At 27.5% G+C, this 19,767-nt stretch overlaps 1 protein-coding gene across 8 annotated transcripts in view; it reads left to right on the forward strand.

Moving 5' to 3' along the window:
• Positions 1 to 18,164, forward strand: part of LOC145279617 (DGAT1/2-independent enzyme synthesizing storage lipids-like) — a 77,237-nt gene extending 59,073 nt beyond the window's left edge. For 7 of the 8 annotated variants that reach the window (XM_080130821.1, XM_080130819.1, XM_080130822.1 and 4 more), the window contains 7 exons: positions 319 to 417; positions 3,454 to 3,548; positions 8,115 to 8,178; positions 9,629 to 9,704; positions 9,895 to 9,958; positions 15,143 to 15,228; positions 17,711 to 18,164. In XM_080130821.1, the coding sequence (XP_079986947.1) occupies positions 319 to 417; positions 3,454 to 3,548; positions 8,115 to 8,178; positions 9,629 to 9,704; positions 9,895 to 9,958; positions 15,143 to 15,228; positions 17,711 to 17,741 (515 nt within the window). In that variant the 3' untranslated portion in view covers positions 17,742 to 18,164. Of the gene's footprint in view, positions 1 to 318; positions 418 to 3,453; positions 3,549 to 8,114; positions 8,179 to 9,628; positions 9,705 to 9,894; positions 9,959 to 15,142; positions 15,233 to 17,710 lie in introns of those variants that run through there. The other variant, XM_080130827.1, reaches the window with a different exon arrangement.
• Positions 18,165 to 19,767: the final 1,603 nt, after the last annotated feature.

The raw sequence follows: 19,767 nt of genomic DNA on the forward strand, positions 1-19,767 counted from the left end.
CCAAGAACTCTAACCACTGTTTCACGAGTTCTTGTATATTGTATCATTTTTAAGACAAAAATATAAATATTGCTGCTTATGGAAATGCTACCAAAGATAATTAGATTTTTAAACTATCAGAAAAAACTCTTGCTTTATGTTTGTACTAAATACAAAGCTTGATGAACATAATCAGTGGTTAAAATATATTATCAGAGTTCAATCCTTAATGAAGGAATGAAAAAATGATAAAAGTTTATTCTATTAGATTAAAATTGAAATATATCAAATTTTTCCCCATTTCAGTTATAATCATGATTTCTGTCTTATTATTTTCAGGCTTACGAATCCTAATGGATGTGTTCAAAGTTACTCCTGGTACCGTTCAGAGCTGTATTAACTTGTTAAAACAAGGACACATATTGGCAATTGCTCCAGGTAAAGAGACTTTCTTCTAAGCAAAACCAAATTATTCATTTCATCTATTTTTCTTGTTTTAATCTTCTAAAATCAACTAAAACGGTCATCACACGAAAAGGGGAAACAAAACATTTTTATTACAACAACAAAAGGTATTTAAGTTACATACACCACTGATTATAGATTAGTGAAAGTTACGACAGTGTCTTGGCGAAGAATGCAATAAAGTTTGTTGGCTGCTGCTTTTTTTGGAAATTTTGTTCAGTGTTGGTGACGTATGCAAAAAAGAAGACTTTCTTTCTTTGTTGTTTCCAGTAATCTCTCTAACTGCTGTCTATGATTCTCAAAGAATCCGAAGTAGTCTTTCAATAGAGAGATGAAATTAATATGCTCCGGAAGCTGATTGGTTCTCGTGGATCGAATCGCCTGATGAGTTGCTCTCTGCAAGGAGAAAATACAAGTAAATGTTTTTGGTTGCTACAATCGGAAGGTTATCAAGACAACAATAGCTTGCTATACAAACAGCAAAGATTGTAGGTTGTGTCTGAAGAAGTACGGTATCATAAACTATAAATAACAATACACAAGCCATGCAATAAAAGAAAAAAAGATAAATTCATAGCTAAATCCACACATTCAAATTAATATCCTCTACCATCTGAGCCATGAGTAGAATAGAATTAGTCGCAAATATAGTCCACATAGGCAGTCTTACAAACTAATATAATATATAGGCAGTCTTACAAACTAATATAATATATAGGCAGTCTTACAAACTAATATAATATATAGGCAGTCTTACAAACTAATATAATATATAGGCAGTCTTACAAACTAATATAATATATAGGCAGTCTTACAAACTAATATAATATATAGGCAGTCTTACAAACTAATATAATATATAGGCAGTCTTACAAACTAATATAATATATAGGCAGTCTTACAAACTAAATATAACCTACACTTGAACAACCTCACAAAATAATGTAATAAAATAAAAATCACCTAAACTTATAAGAAAACAAAATAATTACTTGATCCCTTTTAATTAGGGAAAATCATGTACAAGAAATATAAATTAACCGCTATAAGGGAAATAACTCAACAAAAACAAGCTATCCAAAGTTATCTGCCCACAAAAAATATGTAGTTTTGATTAATTAACTAGCAAGATCCTGTTGAAATCTGTTTTTTTTTTTGTTTTTTTTTTTTTTTTACATCAACTTGTATAATCTACTGTTATTAATAATAATACCTTTGAAAGAATTGTCAGACTCAATACTTTTAATAACAAAAATGACTCTTTTTCAGCCATTAAATAATTTTCATTGTCAGCTAAACATTCTTTAAAATATTCCTTTTAGAACTAAATATTTTATCTTCTTACCTTAAAAACAATTGTCAGGTAAATGTTCTTTGAATCAATAAAATGAATGTTACTTTTTGAAATGCATTTATTTGAAAATTGTATGGTTTTAGTCGATGAAACCTAATTTGATTTTGGAACAATTCATTTTAAAATGAATAAAGTCAGAATTTGTTTTACCTGAGCAATATATATTAATCATAATCTTTGTTTATTAGATGATCTTTTTTCTTTAATGTGTGTAAAAAAGATGATAATGTACATACGCAACTGAAATGCCTTGGTGTATGACTAATTTTCTATCGATAATCATGTAATTGTAGTAGTGTATTATATAGATTAAAAATGCGAAAAACGCAAAATATAAAGACAATGAATTTTTAAATAAAGAATAGAAAAATAGATTAAAATTATGCAAGTGACCAGCTATTTTTCAGTGTTAAATGCTTATACAGAACCGGAAGTAAAAAAAAAAAAAAGAAGAAAAGTGGAACATTTCATAACATATTAAAGATCTCTCATAGAGTGAAACCAAATCAATGGTCATGACTGGGTAAAAAAAATAAATACAAATTTATCCAATTATTATTTGATTAATCTATCACTCTGCCTGATAAGGCATCAAGCACTGCAGTTTCATTGATGTTCTGAGATCTTAATACAATTTTGAACTGTTAGAAAAGTAAAGAAGAATCTGCGGATCGTGATAATTACAAAGGTTTAAAGTTGGGATTTGCTAAGCATAGATTTTACTTAACTGTTTTTTTTTTTTTTTTTTTTTTTTTTTGCTATCATATTGAACTGTAAGATTACTAGTGTTCAGAAAATAACCCCCAAAAATCCCTTTATTTTTCATGTACAATTTAAAACATAATTATCTTCTTTATTCTTGATTGGTCGTAAAGTTAGAATCCAGTGTTTAAATTAAAATTGTCCATGGAAAGAATGTTAGTTTCAATGTTCTTTTTGCTATAAACACTCATCAGAGTAATGTGAATTGTTTTTTAGATTTGAATTGAGTGAGTAAAACCAGCAAGAGCATTTGCTATTTGTCCAGAATTCCTTCTATTAAAAATCAAAAATAAAGAAAAATCTGTATGATGTATGCACTCGTGACAAAACAAAAATATCATATTCCAAAAAGCAAGTGATTTTTATTTTTATAAAGAAAATCATTTTTAAATGATGGAAATTTGTAGGCATTACAACAAAAATCTTGCAAGTTTGAATATTTGTTGAGTTATCTCTCTTTGTTTTTTGAGATTGTTTAGAAAATGGTGACATGAGACAGTTGCTCCACGGTTATTCATTAAATGTTATTTTCTTATTTAAAACTTAAACTATATGATCAATGCATGTGATTTTTGGAATATATTTTTGTTTTGTCACAAGTACATTCATCATGCAGGTTTTTTTAATTTTTATTTTTTAATAATAGGAGAATTCTGGACAATAAGCAGGCATTTTCCTCTTAATGTTCTATTGATAATCATGTGATTGTAGTAGTTTCTAGCTTTTAGAGTTCTGTAACTTTTTTCTACATGAAAACCAGTTCTGTAAGTTCTACATGAAAACCAGTCGTGCAGAGGTACATCTTGCATGAATTTATAATATTAAAAAATGTCTGTATCTTTTTGAAACATCCAAACCAACATCTGATTACAACCATTCTGTTTTGTGAACAGGTGGTGTACGAGAAGCCTTATTTGGGGATGAGGAATATCGGATCATGTGGAGCAAGAGAATAGGTTTTGCTAAAGTAGCTCTGCTTGCTAACGTGGTAAGTCATTTTTCTTCTTTGTCTTCTATCTATGGTGGTCCTGGATATGACCTTAAACTACATCCGATGGTGAGGCCCCAGTTTGCGGGCTTTGGGGAGTGTGGAACCACCCTTTAATTGCCATTGCTCCCAGATCCACTCTGACCCGGAGTGGTAGTACCTGTTAGGGTCCCAACTATGGGTTAAATAGAAACTGACTTGAAAACAACAAATATATTCTATTAAAGAATTTTTCTTCAAAATCTTTGGATTTGGCATTAAATAACCTGAAAAGAGTTGATATGCCGTAAAACAAAAACAACCAACCAATCTATCTATGGTTTGGCTGATGTACTCTCTGACCTTATTCAGATATACAATTCATTTTTATATTCTGATGTTTTCCTTCCTATTTAAATATGATTTAACTCTGGCTATCAGATCAGACAGTCTGAAGATACCGGTTTCCTGATCTTCAATGCACCAAACATTGATGCTATTATCTTTTCCTTTTTTTCTTACAAAACTCAATCAAATTTGGCGAAGCCAAAAACCAAAACAACAATTTTACTTTATAAAACCACCAAACCAAACCAAACACTATGAATAAATATTTGAAGATATAAAGAATTTGCTGCATAAAAACTTTTAAGAAAATGACTAAATTCAACATTAAATAAACTGAAAAAGATTGATATGCCATAAAAAGAAAGAAGCAAATATGATTTATGTGGTTTATTTTCATACATGAAAGCTTCTTCGATGATTTTAAATCAACGGTCTTAATTATGGGAAACCCATCATTGTATTCTAATAAAACACATATGAAGAAAGCTAAGACCTACATCAGAAGAAACCAAAAATATCTTAGTTTAATGGACATAAGTCTCAAGAACAACTTTTTTTTTTTTTTACACAGGCATCACCACATTATCAAGGCCAATAGGCCACTTAAGGATAAGGGTGAAAGAGTGTACAGTAAAAATTGGAAAATATAGTAATCATTAGTAATGAAAATTCGGTAAATTTGTTAACTTATATGGAACGGCTCATCAAGAACTTGTTTACGTTAGACTTGAAGACAACCATATCGTAGTCAGCTGGAAAGCAGAAAAACGGAAGACAATTCCACAGGCGTGCAGTTCTAAGAAAGAAACTTTCATCTTGTTAAGATCTTCATGGTTCCCAACGAAGTATAAAGTTGAATTTCTGAGTTTGTTGAAAGGAATCGCGTGTAACTCAACTCTTTGGGTATGCAAGAAATTCAGTAAAATTACTGGCAGGTTTAGAAATGATAATCGGTTTCTATGCAAGACGTTTAAGACAATGAAGAGTGATAAGAACTCTGATGTGGAGAAAATATGTTTTGATGATTTCGTCAAGAACTTTCATCCATTCTTTGAATATTGTCCATATTTAATCTTTTTTTGATTTCATCAGATCTTAGCACATTTTAAAGACTTGCATTATACATTCATCATATCATTCTCATGTCATTTCTCTCCATGCAACGCATTTCCTCAACCCTCATGGGTCAGTTCACACTTCCATACATCATCATGCTGTATCCACATGCCTGATATTTTTCCTTTGGTCAATAGTGCCAAGATTTATGCTGGTTAGTAATAGTGGATATTCCTTGAACGTATTCCATCCATTTCTAATTATTGCAATTATACTGGCACCTGTCTCTTCTCCGTGTTCGAATGGTATAATCACTGTAACAAAAATTCCAGGCAACCTCAATGATATAGTACAAAATTATTTGGTACTTGTACAGTTTAATCAAGACATTAAAAAATGAAAATACCAAAAAAAAGATTATATTGTATGTATCCGTTTTGGATTGAAGATCTCCGAAAAAAAAAATTTCACTTAATTTGATCGAGTAGTTTTTATTTTTTTTATTTTTACAGTGGAAAAACACGTTTTTATGACAGCGCATTGAAGGTAGCCATCTTTGAATTTTTTTTTTTTTAACACGTCATGGTGGAGATAACTCGGTTTAAAGTGCCGACACTCTCTCCCCATCTTTAATACAAGCTTTTCTTCCTAAAAATCAAATCTTTTGCTCGGTATCATAAATTGTTTTTTTTTTTTTTTTTTTTGCTGTTAAAAAAAAATTACTTTATGAAATTAAGTGAAATTTTTTTGCGGAGAACTTCACTTCATTCCATAACGGATACGTACAATATAACCCTTTTTTTTTTTTTTTAGATATTTTCATTTTTTAATGTCTTGATTAATCTGTACAAGTACCAAATAGTCAAATAAAATCATCAAATATTGTCACTAATTTAATTTTTAATAATTTTATAATTTCTAATGACATAAAAAAAAAACACTCATTTGTAGACATAGTGGAAGATGTCATTCGGAATTCATTTCATGATGTCTGAAGTGGTTGTCTTAGTGTCTTTCTTACATCCTTTCACCACTTGAAATGTTTTATACTAGTCTCGGAAAAAAGCGCGTTTTGCTTGCTAAGTTGTGTGTGATATGATTGAAGTACGTATATTTATTTAAACAATAATATGCTAAGTAATTTCATGCTCGTACATATGTTATCACTTTTCACAGACATTTAAAAAAAATATTATCTGATCAGTTAAGATGATGATTGGTGATTAATCTGATGTCACTAAAGCAAAAGACTAATTTTATCCAATTTAAAATGAATTGTTTCAAAATCAAATTGTTGTCTGATCGATTAAAACCGTACACTTTTAAATAAATATATTTTATAAACGTGATATTTTTTGATTGAAAGAATGCTTATCTGGCAATTATTTTTACTGTAATAAAATATAAAATATTTATTTTTTAAAAATGATTAAATTGCTATAGTTAAAAAAAAAAAAAATCTTCATTTTATTTAAACAATATTTAGCATGCAAGGACAATCGTTTTTATGGAAAGAATTCATATTTTTCTAAATAATATTATCCCTGAGAGACATTATTTCAAAAGCAATATTTTATTAATATTAACTTCTACAGATTGTTGTAGAAAAAAAATGTCCTGTTAGTATATATACTAGTGATCGGATGATTCCAATATTTTTCCTGATTCTGATTCTTTACAAATCTCTAAATATTTAACTATAAAGTTATTTTTCCCAATTATTGTTAAAGTCACATTTTTACTGTGCATATATTTCTTCAAACATAAAAACAGACTGCAGGGGTGGGGGAGATCTATAGATTTTAGTTTTACTGGTAGTTTAAAATCAATAAATGTTTATTTTATTATTCCTACCAGCAGTGGAAAATTTTTTTCATTTTAAGCAAAAGATAAAGGAATTGCTTTAATATTAATTCCAATCCCCTCAAAAGTTGCGATTTCCAATTCTGATTAATCATCCCAACAGTAGTGTGTGTGTGTGTGTGTGTGTATAGATTATATATATAATTTACTCATGTTTTATCAATAAAATAAGATGACTGCTCTTTCAGGGTATCAATTTGTATGCCTCTTCTCAATTGAAAATGTAATAAATGTGAGTTATTTTATGATTTTTGTTTTGCCTCGATATGTATTTTTTTATGAAGTGGAAGATCAGAGAATGAAATAATAAAGTTGGATGTTCTTCTATGAATGGAACGGTCCGTGAAAATGTAACAAGGTTTTTGTTTTGAGAAGATGATCAATAAAATGAATAAAATCTTGATCACTGCAATGTAGTCTAATATTGTTTATATATATATGACCGACTTTTAAAAATAATTTTATACTTTTATTCCTTTTTTTTTTTTTTTCAAAAATTTTTTTTATTGTCTGATTTGCTTATTCTTTATTTTATTCATTTGTATATTTTTTTCATATTTTATTCCTGTATTATATTATTTATTCTTTTATTATTTTATAATTTATACTTCGGTCAATCCTATGTTGTAATTCGAAGACGCTTTCTAATATATACGGACTTAGCATCAATTCCCTATTTCAAGAAAACCTCTTCTCTAGCTATACCCTTTAATTCCATATGATTAACCTTCAGTCCCATCTCCTATATTCCTTCCAATAATATAGATCCATCGCCACATATGCATACATATATTAAACACATACCTCATATCCTACCATGGCAAATGCAGTAAACACCTTACATACCTCCACTTTGTAATATCAGCAATCTTCTTCCTCTATTGCATTAATTACTGTAGTTCTATCTCCTACCCTCCACAGTTTTAATGTATTATCCTTTTCCTTTCACATCCCATTATTTCGCTTCTAATGTAGTTATCGCTAGATGTTACATCTCTAATATGTTACCTAGCATCTTCTCTCCTTTTTTTATGAGAAGCATTAGGCTTCAAAATACCTAGGTATAAAGAGTTTACTTATCCTACACATCTAATTAATGTAATCTCCATATTGAATAAACGATTAAATCTATATGCATTAAGATAGATTTTTATATTGTTTTTTCATTCTTCATTTTATATATATAATATATATATATATATATATATATATATACATACACACATTAGCATTTATGATAGAGTTGAGAATTAGTTACATTACTAAATTATTGGTGTTGATCAATCCCTGCATTTTATTTAACTTCATTTTTTCTTGCAGCCTGTGATTCCAATGTTTACTCAAAATGTTCGTGAAGCATTCCGAACTCCTAGTTGGTGCAGAAGTAAGTTGACTGCTCTTCATATTTGCATATTCATTGCATTTTCTTTGTTCATTTCATTCACTAACGTTCTTGCACATTTCGGGAAGCCTGTAATCTGTGATGGACATTTTTTCACTGTAAAACATGGAACGCATTTTTCTAAAATGAGCTGGAAAAATATGTTTTGGACAATTTCAGTTATTTGAGACATGTCACCTATTTATTATTTTTATTGTTTTGTGACGTTCAAATCATCTTTTTAAATTTTGAACCTTTATTTTATTTATCTCCTTTCCAGGAGAAATGTGTTTCTGTAGACAAACTCAAACTTAGCACATCTTGATATTTAATCCACGTCGTTTACCACTTGACCATCATCAACTTTATATTGAACTTCGCGTTGAAAATGGATTGCTATCTTGACAATGAAAAAAGGAAAACGAAAAAATGATGTAGTAAAAATTTTAAGTAACAGAATGTTGGTGTTTAGTTTATGTAAATTAAATCCGGATAGTCAAAGAATTAAATTTTGATTGTGAATAATTATTCTATTTTTGTAATTTTTTGAATGATCTGTATTTATAAAAAAAAAATGTTTTCTAAACTAACTTTGTTTCTCGGGGCAATTATTTTTCTGAATAAGGGGAGATAATTAGATTGTATTTTGTAAGAAAATCTGATAGCAAGGGAGATAACTTTTTATTCATATACATAATTTAAAATTTATATTTTTAGAATAATAAAGAAAATTGCTAAATCGTTATTCATTGTATCTATTAAAAATACTCGTTTAAATTAGGAAAATTTTCAATAATATTTTTTAAAAATAATTACATTTTTTTTTTTTTTTTTTAGACCACAAAACAATTTTAAAATAATACGAATTATCAATCCTCATCTCAAAGATTCTGAAACAGAAAATTTACAGATTTATTCGTTTATAGGTAGTTCTTAATTTTGCTCTGTAATCTTGACTTTGAAAGTTGCTGTTGCTTTTGTAATTTACAAACGAATACAACTGACTTTAGAAAAATTTTATTTTATTTTGAAGGAAATTTTTGTTTTTATAAATCTTATATCATAAAATAGTAATGATAATTAAAAATGTTTAACAAACAAAATGAAAAACAATTCTATGATTAAAATAGAATATCTTGTTAATCTTGGAGACTTTTAAGCAGGTGTATGGTAATTATCCCATTGTTGCTTAATGTTTGCAATTAATTTTCACATTGAAAATAATTACTATTAAAAAGTATTGAGATTAATATTTTCATTATATATTTTTGATATCAGCTTTTTTCTGAACATCTTTATTAGCACTTTGCATAATACCATTGATTTTCAAGAACAACCGTATACATAGCAAATTAAAATTGCATTATTACTGTTGGTGATTTCTGAAAAGTTTTACACCTAACACATAAAATATAGGAAATACTTGAGATTAGTTTTTTAACTTTCCTTTCAGGTGTATTACGTCGACTTTATGAAAAGACACGATTACCCATCGTTCCGATTTATGGTGGATTTCCAGTCAAATTAAAGTGAGTTTTTCATTTCAATTTTGTAATGTTTTTTAATTTTCAATCACAATCATTTTTTTTTCATTCGATTCCATTAATTCATTTAATAAATATTTGTCTTGCTGCTTAAATGTTACCTTGATGAAAAAAGTTTTTAAAACTATTTCCCCAGTACATCTTTTGATTATTGGCCCCCAATTTTTTTATACAGAACCATATTTGGAGAACCCATCTACCCTGACCCTTCATCAAGCCCCGAGGAATTTGCAGACCAAGTGAGTTTAGATTTAATTCACAAATGACTTTTTTACTTATTCATCTTTTACTGACTTTTTATCCTCCTTGCTTTTTGGATTTTCAGTAATATTGGGACAAACCGAATCTGGAATCAGAAAAATTCGAACTTTTTGTGTTATCAGAATTGGAAAAAGTTGAGACTAATTTCTGATTCCAAAAACGATTCTTTTATTTTTTTTTTGTTTGAAACTTAATTTTCTATTTCTGGTACTAATGATAAATGCTTATTGGTTTCATACTACCAGTAAAACTTAAATTTATTGATCGTAATAAAAGATTTAGCTAAACAATGGCACTGGGACAAAGTGGCAAGGGTGAATAAATAGGAAAAAATAACATGTTGAAAAATGTAGATGAAAATTTTGGATTAAGAGAAAAGATTTAAAAAGTTTGTCAAAGTAAAAAAAAAATAAAACTTTTTTTTTAAATAGATGAAGACTCTTCACTAAATTCCTTTTATCTCCAAAAATGAAATTCTTCATTTTATGCCATTTTAGAATAAGAATTGGTAATTGTATCAGAATCCAGAAAAATATTGGAATTGTTCAAGCATTAGTTTTCTGATCCAGAATTTAATAATTTGCAACTATTTTTTTTTTTTGTCTCTTTGAAAGATTATCTTTTCAAATTGTTTTTTTCTGCAATCCAGATCTGTTACATTGTTCTTATAGATGGAGATTAAAACCGGATCAATGGTTTGAGTAGCATTGCCGTATTTAAATGAGTGTGGGATCAAATGCATGTCCTTATTTGGTCAATTTTGATGATATAATACCTGGAAATTATTCACCAAATGCACGCAAATCCATTGTTGGTCAGGAACAGACATTAGACATTTTGATGTTTTCTGGGAAGACATTTAAAAATCTCTTTTCTTTAAATTTCCTTTTTTTAGTAAGGATATAAACGCATAATGAAGAATTTTGAAAATGTATATTCTGCAATAATTTTATTCATTTTGTTTAAATACAAACTCGCACTCAGTTGACCTTTTTATAATAAATTTGTTATGAATAATAAAAGGATAGATTTTAAAATTCATTGTGTAAGAATTTGAGATTTTGATTGAAAGCCTGCTCAAATATTTGACAACAGTTTTTGCTTTTCTCATTTGGAATAAAGTACTTTAACTTGAGTTTAACAGAAAATTAAAATAACTTGCAATTTCTGCTGGGTTATTTTCAAAATTTACAGTTTACTAATAAAACTTTATAATATATTTTTTTTTCATATTTTTTCATAATACTAAAAGCAGTTTACTTTTTATAATACTAAAAAAGCCCACTTTGTATAATACTTAAAAAGCCTAGTTGTAATACTAAAAAAGCCCACTTTTTACAATACTAAAAAACCCACATTTTATAATACTTAAAAAAGCCTAGTTGTTATAATACTTAAAAAAGCCTAGTTGTTATAATACTAAAAAAGCCCACTTTTTATAATACTAAAAAAGCCCACTTTTTATAATACTTAAAAAAGCCTAGTTGTTATAATACTAAATGTTATAATACTAAAAAAGCCCACTTTTTATAATACTAAAACTTCAGTCAAATATTTTCAAATATTAAAAATTTCCATATTTTTATAATACTAAAAAACAATATATCATTGTGTAATCAAGATATCTCATTGTTTTTGTTATATTATGGTCAAGAATTCCCTTTTCTTTTAACTATATCACTGAGTGAAAAGAAACATCTTTCTCTCAATTGCAAATCAATAATATAGTTAATCTTAATCATATATTTTCAGCCTTGTCATTAGTGAATGGATGTGAATGTAACGAATTGTCGCAGAATTGCCACTGCACACATGATTATTATGTGTTGTTCCAAAGAAACGAAAGCAGATTCTGAACTCAATTTATTTAAATCCATTAAAATGTTTTATTATTGGTATTTTTATTTACTGTTTTGGCTTAGTTTATATAACTGTAGAACTTTGTTTTTATTTCTTCTTTAACAGTCATAAAAATATTTATTTTAATCTTACCAGCCCCAAGTGTAAATACAATTGCAAACCGTTGGTTTCATTGGCATAAGTTATTGAAAGAAATCTTGTAGCTAATTTAAAAGTCTTATTTTCATTTCAGAAGTTTTTGCTGCTGCAATGAATGTGATTGTTGATCAAAATAAAAAAGTTTTAAAAAATCCAGCCAGTTATCTCCCTTGCTTTGCATCATTTGTTGTAAAGAAATAGTTTTTTTTCTCCATTTTCTTTCCCAACAAATGTGCTTAAAATCAATAATAATGTTTGTCAAACCTTGTTCTTGTGAACCATTTGAATCTCCTGAATGACAATAAGTTATGCAATTTGGAAAATTTTATGGAGTTATGCGAGATCACAAGTTTCAGCTTCATCAAGATGATGATGATCATTATCATTGGTTTTACATCCATTTTATATGCTGGAATATGTTAGGTTTTAAGAAATTGACTTTCAAAGTAATCTATCTTACGTTAGATCTTTATTTATCCTTCTTAATGGTTTATTTTTGTTATTGTAACTTAAATATCCAATTTAGTGGAAAAAAATAAGACAGGAAACCTAAACAAGTATGAAGGAAAAAACGTTTTCTAAATAAAATTTGAAAAATTATGAGGTTCAGAAAGTAATTTAACAAGGTTAGCTAGTAAATCTCATGAAATTTTGGTTCTATGAAAAACAGACAATTTCATTTTTCTTCTTGGAATACTATGTGACAGATTAGTTTCCACCCAAGAAATTATCTGAAATCTGTCCTTTTCTTTTTTTCTTTTTGCCATTTATAGGTGTTTTTCTGTTTATTTCTGAAGAAATGTTGAGTTCAAATCAACACTTATTTAAGTATTCTTTTGTAATTTGTTGAAAACCTCGATTTTGATTGGATATTTTTTTCTTTTCAATAGATTTAATTGATTTTTCAGTACTTTTACAGTTTAATCAAGACATTAAAAAAATGAAAATATCCAAAAAGTTTAAATTGTACGTATCCGTTATGGAATGAAGTTCTCTGAAAAAAAATGTCACTTAATTTCATCGAGTAGTTTTTGGTTTTTCATAATACTAAAACTTTTGCTGGTCCGATTTTTACGAAAAAAAGCTAGTATTAAAAAAGATGGGAAGAGAGTGTCGGCGCTTTAACTGGAGTTATCTCCCCGTGACCTTTCTAAACTCCAAACAAAGATTAAGAAAAAAATCCAAGATGTCTGCCTTCAACGGGCTCTCATAAAAACATGTTTTTCCGCTGTAAAAAAAAAAAAAATACTCGATCAAATTAAGTGAAATTTTTTTTTCGGATACATACAATATAACCTTTTTTTTTTTTTTTTTTTCAATATTTTAATTTTTTAATGTCTTGATTAAAGTGTACAAATACCAATTTATCATATTTTCTTTCTTTTCTTGTTTTGTTTTCCTTCATTTATTTTTTGTTTTTCTGAAATCTTTTTTTGTTTATTATTTGTTTTTCTATTTATTCCTGGAGAAATGTTAAATTCGAATGAACGTTTATTTATTCTTTTGTAATTTGTTGATATATTTTTTCATTCCAATGGATTTAATACATTTTTCATTTCTTTTTTTTGTTTTGTTCATTTGTTTTTAATTTAAAAAGAAAAATTTTTTCTGGTAATTTTTTGCTCTTTTTTTTTTTTTTTAAACTATTGTTGACTGGTTTATATATTTATATAATTATTCATTTTTATGTGTATTTATTTTTCGATAAAAAAAAATGTTTCATTAGAAATTTTCAAAGCTGAATATTTATTAAATATTTGCTGTAAAAATAAGAAGGATAATTTTTTTCCTATATTGTAATTTTTGTGCAACATTAGGAGGGTTTTTTAGCATTTATGACTATCTATTCAATGTGGCATCTTCCCCATTGCATCAAATGGAAGTCGGTTTTTGTCCTTGCTCTCTATTCATAATCAGTCTATTTTACATGTTGACATTTTATTTTTTTTAAGAACATTGCGTTAATTTTTTTTTAATTACTTGGCCTCATATTACAATTTGTATTTTTAAATTTTCTTTTGAGGCAAAAATTATAAACATGACTATATTTGAAAAGATTTTTTTTTTCTAAAAATAAAAAAAACTTTTGACTAGCAATATATTTCTACACATACAACGCTGTGTTAGTACTGCTTGTATATAATAAAATATAAAATTGAATCTTAAATGACATTAAATTCAAAAAAGAAAAAACTGTAAACATCATTCACTGATATTTTAAGGCGATGTGATATTATTGACATCAACTTCTCATGAGACAGATTTACATGTCACAAATTTATATAACATATCTGGATTATTTTCTATAGGATGCACCTTGGCTTAAGTGATTAGTAGAAAATATGAGTTCATACTTTTCCTTACAGTATTGCTGCACAAATGACTATAATACAAATCATGTCATTTGAAACCTGCATAGCTGAATTCACATTTATGAATAAACAAAAGAGTTTAAAGGTAAACTAAAAATAATTCTCAAATGTCATCATTTTTGTGCTGAGGTTTATTAATATATCCTGACATGAGGTCACTTTGACCTACAACCAAAATATTCAAAATGACATAGTACTCAAAGCCAAATAAGATTCTTGGTATGGCTACACACTGGCTTATATAAGGAACTAAGAGCACTAAGCTGGTACTCCATCAGACCAGATGAATTCTTGTTTTGAAATCTGGCAAAACAAAGAAAAGATCACAAATAAAATCAACTATAATTGTCAATAGGTAAATCAGGGAGAAGGAAATATTTTTCATTGCTTTACTAACTTAATCTTAGTTAAGAAGAATATTGTATGAATATATTTGTGTATTTTATCAAGAAATCAAGTGTTAGCCAAAGGAAAGGATCTCTTGATTTCCGAGAACTTGCTGAAGTAAAATGAATAAATAAATAAAATCATAATTTGAAGTTGTTTTTGGTTTCTTTGTTCATTATGTGTAAACCCTGAAACTAAACATTTTCTTTTTTGTCTGTTTATGAGAAATTACTTATGTTCAACCTTTTAGTATTTTTTTTTTAATTGCTTTATTTTTGAATCAACAAAATAATTTTATAAAGTCATTTTAATTTCTTATGGGCTTTTTGTATCCATGGATTAAAAACAAATGTTTTCTTTTTTAACATATAAAAGAAATTCCAAAATTTTATTCCACTATTAAAGGTACGAAATGAACTTCAGAAATTGATTAGCAAGCATCAACAAGTTCCAGGCAGTGTGTTCCGAGGATTTCTAGAAAGGATTTACAGGTAGGGTTGCTTGTGTCTAGAATTCTTTTAGTTAAGCTTAATTTTTTATTTTTTATTAAAGATCTTTGGTGCTTTCTTATTTAGAAATAACACTTATATTAAAAAAAAAATAGAAAAATCTTTATGATGTATGTACTCCTCATGGAACGAAAATGTCATATTCCAAAAATCACATAAATTGACTAATTTTTTTTTTTTGATTAAGAATATTAAATTTTATGAGGAAACAAAGAGGAGGCCAAGAGCGGCCATATTGTTTTAAATTTTGCCAAAATTCAAGAGCGACAATTCAACTAAAGATATTTTGTTTCTATTCAAAAGCATTGAAACTTTTTAATTAAAAGAAAACTATTTGATCAATTTGTGATTTTTGAAATATGACATCTTCATTTCGTAGATACATCATAAAGATTTTTCTGTATTTTTGTTTTTTAAATATGCATAATTCTAAATAAGCATAAAAATTTCCTGTAATGTTTTTCATTCTTTCCTCTTGAAACAAAGCAAAGATTCATTTCATTGATTGTTGATCTACTATTGTTTTTTAATGTCTTATGATTAACTGAAAAACGGGTCCCTTTTTAGATACTGAACTTAGAAAACGTGTGATTATAGAAAATAGAAATATTTATAGGGAAATTTGAATCTAATGGATTCTGAGCAACACTGAGTTGAGATAGTTGCTTGTAAAAATATAGTTTTATAATTTAGAAGGAAAAAGTTAAATTATTTCGGGTTTTAAACTTTTTAATGTTAAGATTGAAAACGAGTTTCCCCATCTTTAAAAAAAAGATAGGAAAAAAAACCCCTCCATTCATTAAAAAGAACTGAAAAAAGAAAACAATAAAAATGTGCAAAGTGACATTTTGATTTTACCATGAAATTCTAACAGTTTTTCTACAAATATTAATGAGTCACAATGATTATTATAAAAGATATTTCATTATATATGATACCCACCTTCTGCTGTTAAATAACCACTGATGATATCACTTTGAATTTCTTTAAAATGAAGTGATGAAAACTTCTTCCTGGTGGTTGTTTTGCTGGATTAAACATGCACAATCATTGTTGGTTACAATTAATTCACACAAAGGATTATAATACAGAAATATTGCTATTTTAGTTTCTCCTTTTAAAACTGACGGAACATAGAGAGCTGTAAAGCAATAGTGACATCATACTATTATATTGTCAGTTCACTTTTAACAGCGTTCTGAAACTTCTGCGTGTTGTCATGTGCATCCCTTATGTCAAATTTGACTCCTTACTTCTTCAACAACTAATTTTCTCTGCTTATGTCTTTCACACAGTAATATAACACTATAATCTTGTCTGATTAAAAACCCAGTTTGAGCTAATTCATGAATTTGAAAGCTTCATTTATACTCAGTCAACTTTCTATTTAAATATTTGGTGCTTGTTGCTGTAATGAACATATCCAAAAAAACCTAATTATTAATGAAAATATTTTTCAAAGACAATTAGCAAAAATTGGAGTTAAAAAACCCCCAAAAAACAGAGTTGGAATTGTAACAAGGGAGATAACTGTTTTTTGGAAAATCTTAGGCCAATTTGGGAAAAACTTAATGTTCACTAATTGCCTCCGGAAACTGTTTTCATTAATAATTAATTTTTTACCTATCATTTTTTTTTGTGAATTTTGAATATATTCATTCTTGCGTCATGGTAATTGAGTAGATTTGGTTTTACTTTAAATTTAATATTCCAATTTTTGAATTTCACTCTAATAATGAAGAACTATCAAAAGCTTTTGAGACAATTTATGTTTCCTCTTGAATGAATGAAAAAAAAAAATGATTTATTCTCTGAAGCTTTTCTGAACATCATTAGAAGTTCTAGAAACATAATTTTAGTTTTATGTTCATAAACTGCTCTTAGTTTTTTCTTTTTGTTTAGATAGACCCTTATAATCATAAATATTTTCAAACTACATTACACAGGATACTTGGATAACTACATTTCATGTTAATCAAAAGGGATATAACATTAGATTTACATTTAAACTTGGCATCTATAAAACCAAGTACATCATTTTATTAATAACTTGAAAATTACAAATGAAAAAAAATAATAATACATGGGGTCCTCATTTATCTTTAGGAAATGTTGCCTGTTCTTTGAGAGGGTTCAAAGGCTAAATTTACCACTATTTCTTCCAACTCCTTCAATATAATCAATGCTGAGTATATCTCTGGGTTCCACACCCAAAATTGAATACTTTAAAATGTAAAAAGTTTTAAACTAATATTTGTTATGAGAAATAATCATTCAATCCCGGGCAATGCCAAGTTGTCCTGATTAGATTACTCTAGATTCCCACCATAAAAACAATAAAATGAATGAAAAAGTTTAATTATCTTTGCCAAGTATGGGATTAAGATAAATAGTTTTTTTTTTTAGTTTCCTTCAATTCTTCACTTGCATGTTTCTAAACAATTCTTTTCTTTTATTGATACAGGAAGAAATCAACTGAAACGAAATCATCGTGACAAAATAGATCCCAGAAAATGTCTGTCTCCATTCTAACTGCTAAACAAAAAATGATCAAGGCTTAATTTTAAGCAACAGGAAATAACTTGTGTCGTCCTTTACGTTTGACTTGTTTTTCCTCGTGACCAGGACGGGACTGATCCAAAATGACTCTAACGGTGGTAATGCTTAAGGAAGGTAGTGGTGGGGGGCAAGAATGTCCTAATTAACCAATGCCAATCTTTTTAATTACTTAAAAAAATGAATTCTTCAAAGATCTCGTCCTTCCTGATTTCATTTTATCTGTGGCATCTAAGAACAAAAAAAAAGATGAAAGGAAGAAAAAAAAAAATTATTTTTCAAGATTGAGACATTAAAATTATAAAGAAATATTTTTGCACCAAATAAACATATATATAACAAAATAAAAATCATTTTAAATATCCTGAAAATTTGAAGGAATTTTATAAACATTAGCATAACAATGTGTGTTGCATGACTATTCAGTATTACTTTCCTGTGTTTCAATTCTTTTGTTATGTAGTATGTCACATACATTTTTCACACACACACACACACACACACACACACACACACACACACACACACACACACACACATACACACACACACACACACACACACACACAATTGTAAAAATGAATATAAGTATTCTCTTTAAAATTGGAATCTGTCAAAATAATAAAAAGCTCAATATACTAGATAAAGCAATTAGAGAAGTAGTCAAAATATATGATGAAAAATAAAATTGAATAAATTACAATATTAATCCATCAAATTCAAGCAAGGAAATTGTACCAGTCAAAAATCTTTAATCCATGGATTTTTAAAGACATACTCTTTTCTTCAAATGGTAAACATTTAGAAAAAATATTAAGCATAAATTTGAAAATATAAAAAAAATATATATAAGAAACATTTAAGTGTAAAATAAAAAAATATTTTCAGCAAGCCTTAGTTAGTCAATCAATTTCTGAAACCAGAAAAATCCAAGAGAAAGATTAAAGTGTAAACTTAAGAACTTTGTTTTATTTTTCATCATAGGTTTTGCTCATATATATATATTATTTTTTGTTTTTCAATTTTTCAGTTAAAATTTTTGGTACTTCTGAATCCTTGTGTTCATATGAACTATTTCCATCTTTAATTTGAAAGAGTGATATGAATGTGAAAGATAATTCAAACATTTTATTGGAGGAATTGATGAAATGCAGAATCAAATAAAACCTCAGAGTATACATTAAATAGATTTAAGATAAATGACACATCAAGTAATTAATAAACCAGTTTTAATAAAAAAAATATTAGGTAATTGATTTTAAATTCAACCAAACAAAATATGGTAAAAAAGTTTCATACCAGGTACAGTTCTGAAATGTACTTTGCAGAGTAATGATCATCTCTTCCCTCCCCCAAATAAAAGTTTGAATCATCTCTAACATTAGAAACTCCAAATTATTTTGTTAAAAATTTCCATAATATTTGATACTTTTGAGTATTTACAATATCTTTTCACCATTAAAAGAATTATAATTATTATTTTTTCATTTTGAAAAAGATTACTTTCAAAACATATTTTTTATTACAATTATATTGACTATGATCGTTTCAGTTCAACTATATTTTAAATGAAAAGGACAATGCAGAAAAAGTTAAAATTCTTTTGGTAATTTCTGAAACTAGACTCATCTCTTCTTCAGAGCTGGTTATAACAAAATGTTTAGGATTATCCAGTGGGCTTCAGTCCATTTGTAAATTCTATGGATAAACAGGCTTGTGTTGAAAGGGATACAAGTCCAAGAAATTTTTTAGGATTAAAAACAAACTTGAGGTCTTAACATTAATATGTTTGTCATTCTCATTCAGGATTTAGCAATTCAAAAGTATCTCCAAACCTATAAAAATAGGTGATATGTAGTAATGTTTCTTTCTTTCTTTTTTTCTTTTTTTTAAATAATTAATCTTTTGTCTATCCGGACTGTTATTAGTAATTAAAATATATATTTAGAGAAATTAAATGGTGAT

Source organism: Euprymna scolopes, chromosome 7, assembly GCF_053919585.1.
Source record: "Euprymna scolopes isolate OS-2025 chromosome 7, ASM5391958v1, whole genome shotgun sequence".
In the NCBI taxonomy this organism is placed as follows: domain Eukaryota; kingdom Metazoa; phylum Mollusca; class Cephalopoda; order Sepiida; family Sepiolidae; genus Euprymna; species Euprymna scolopes.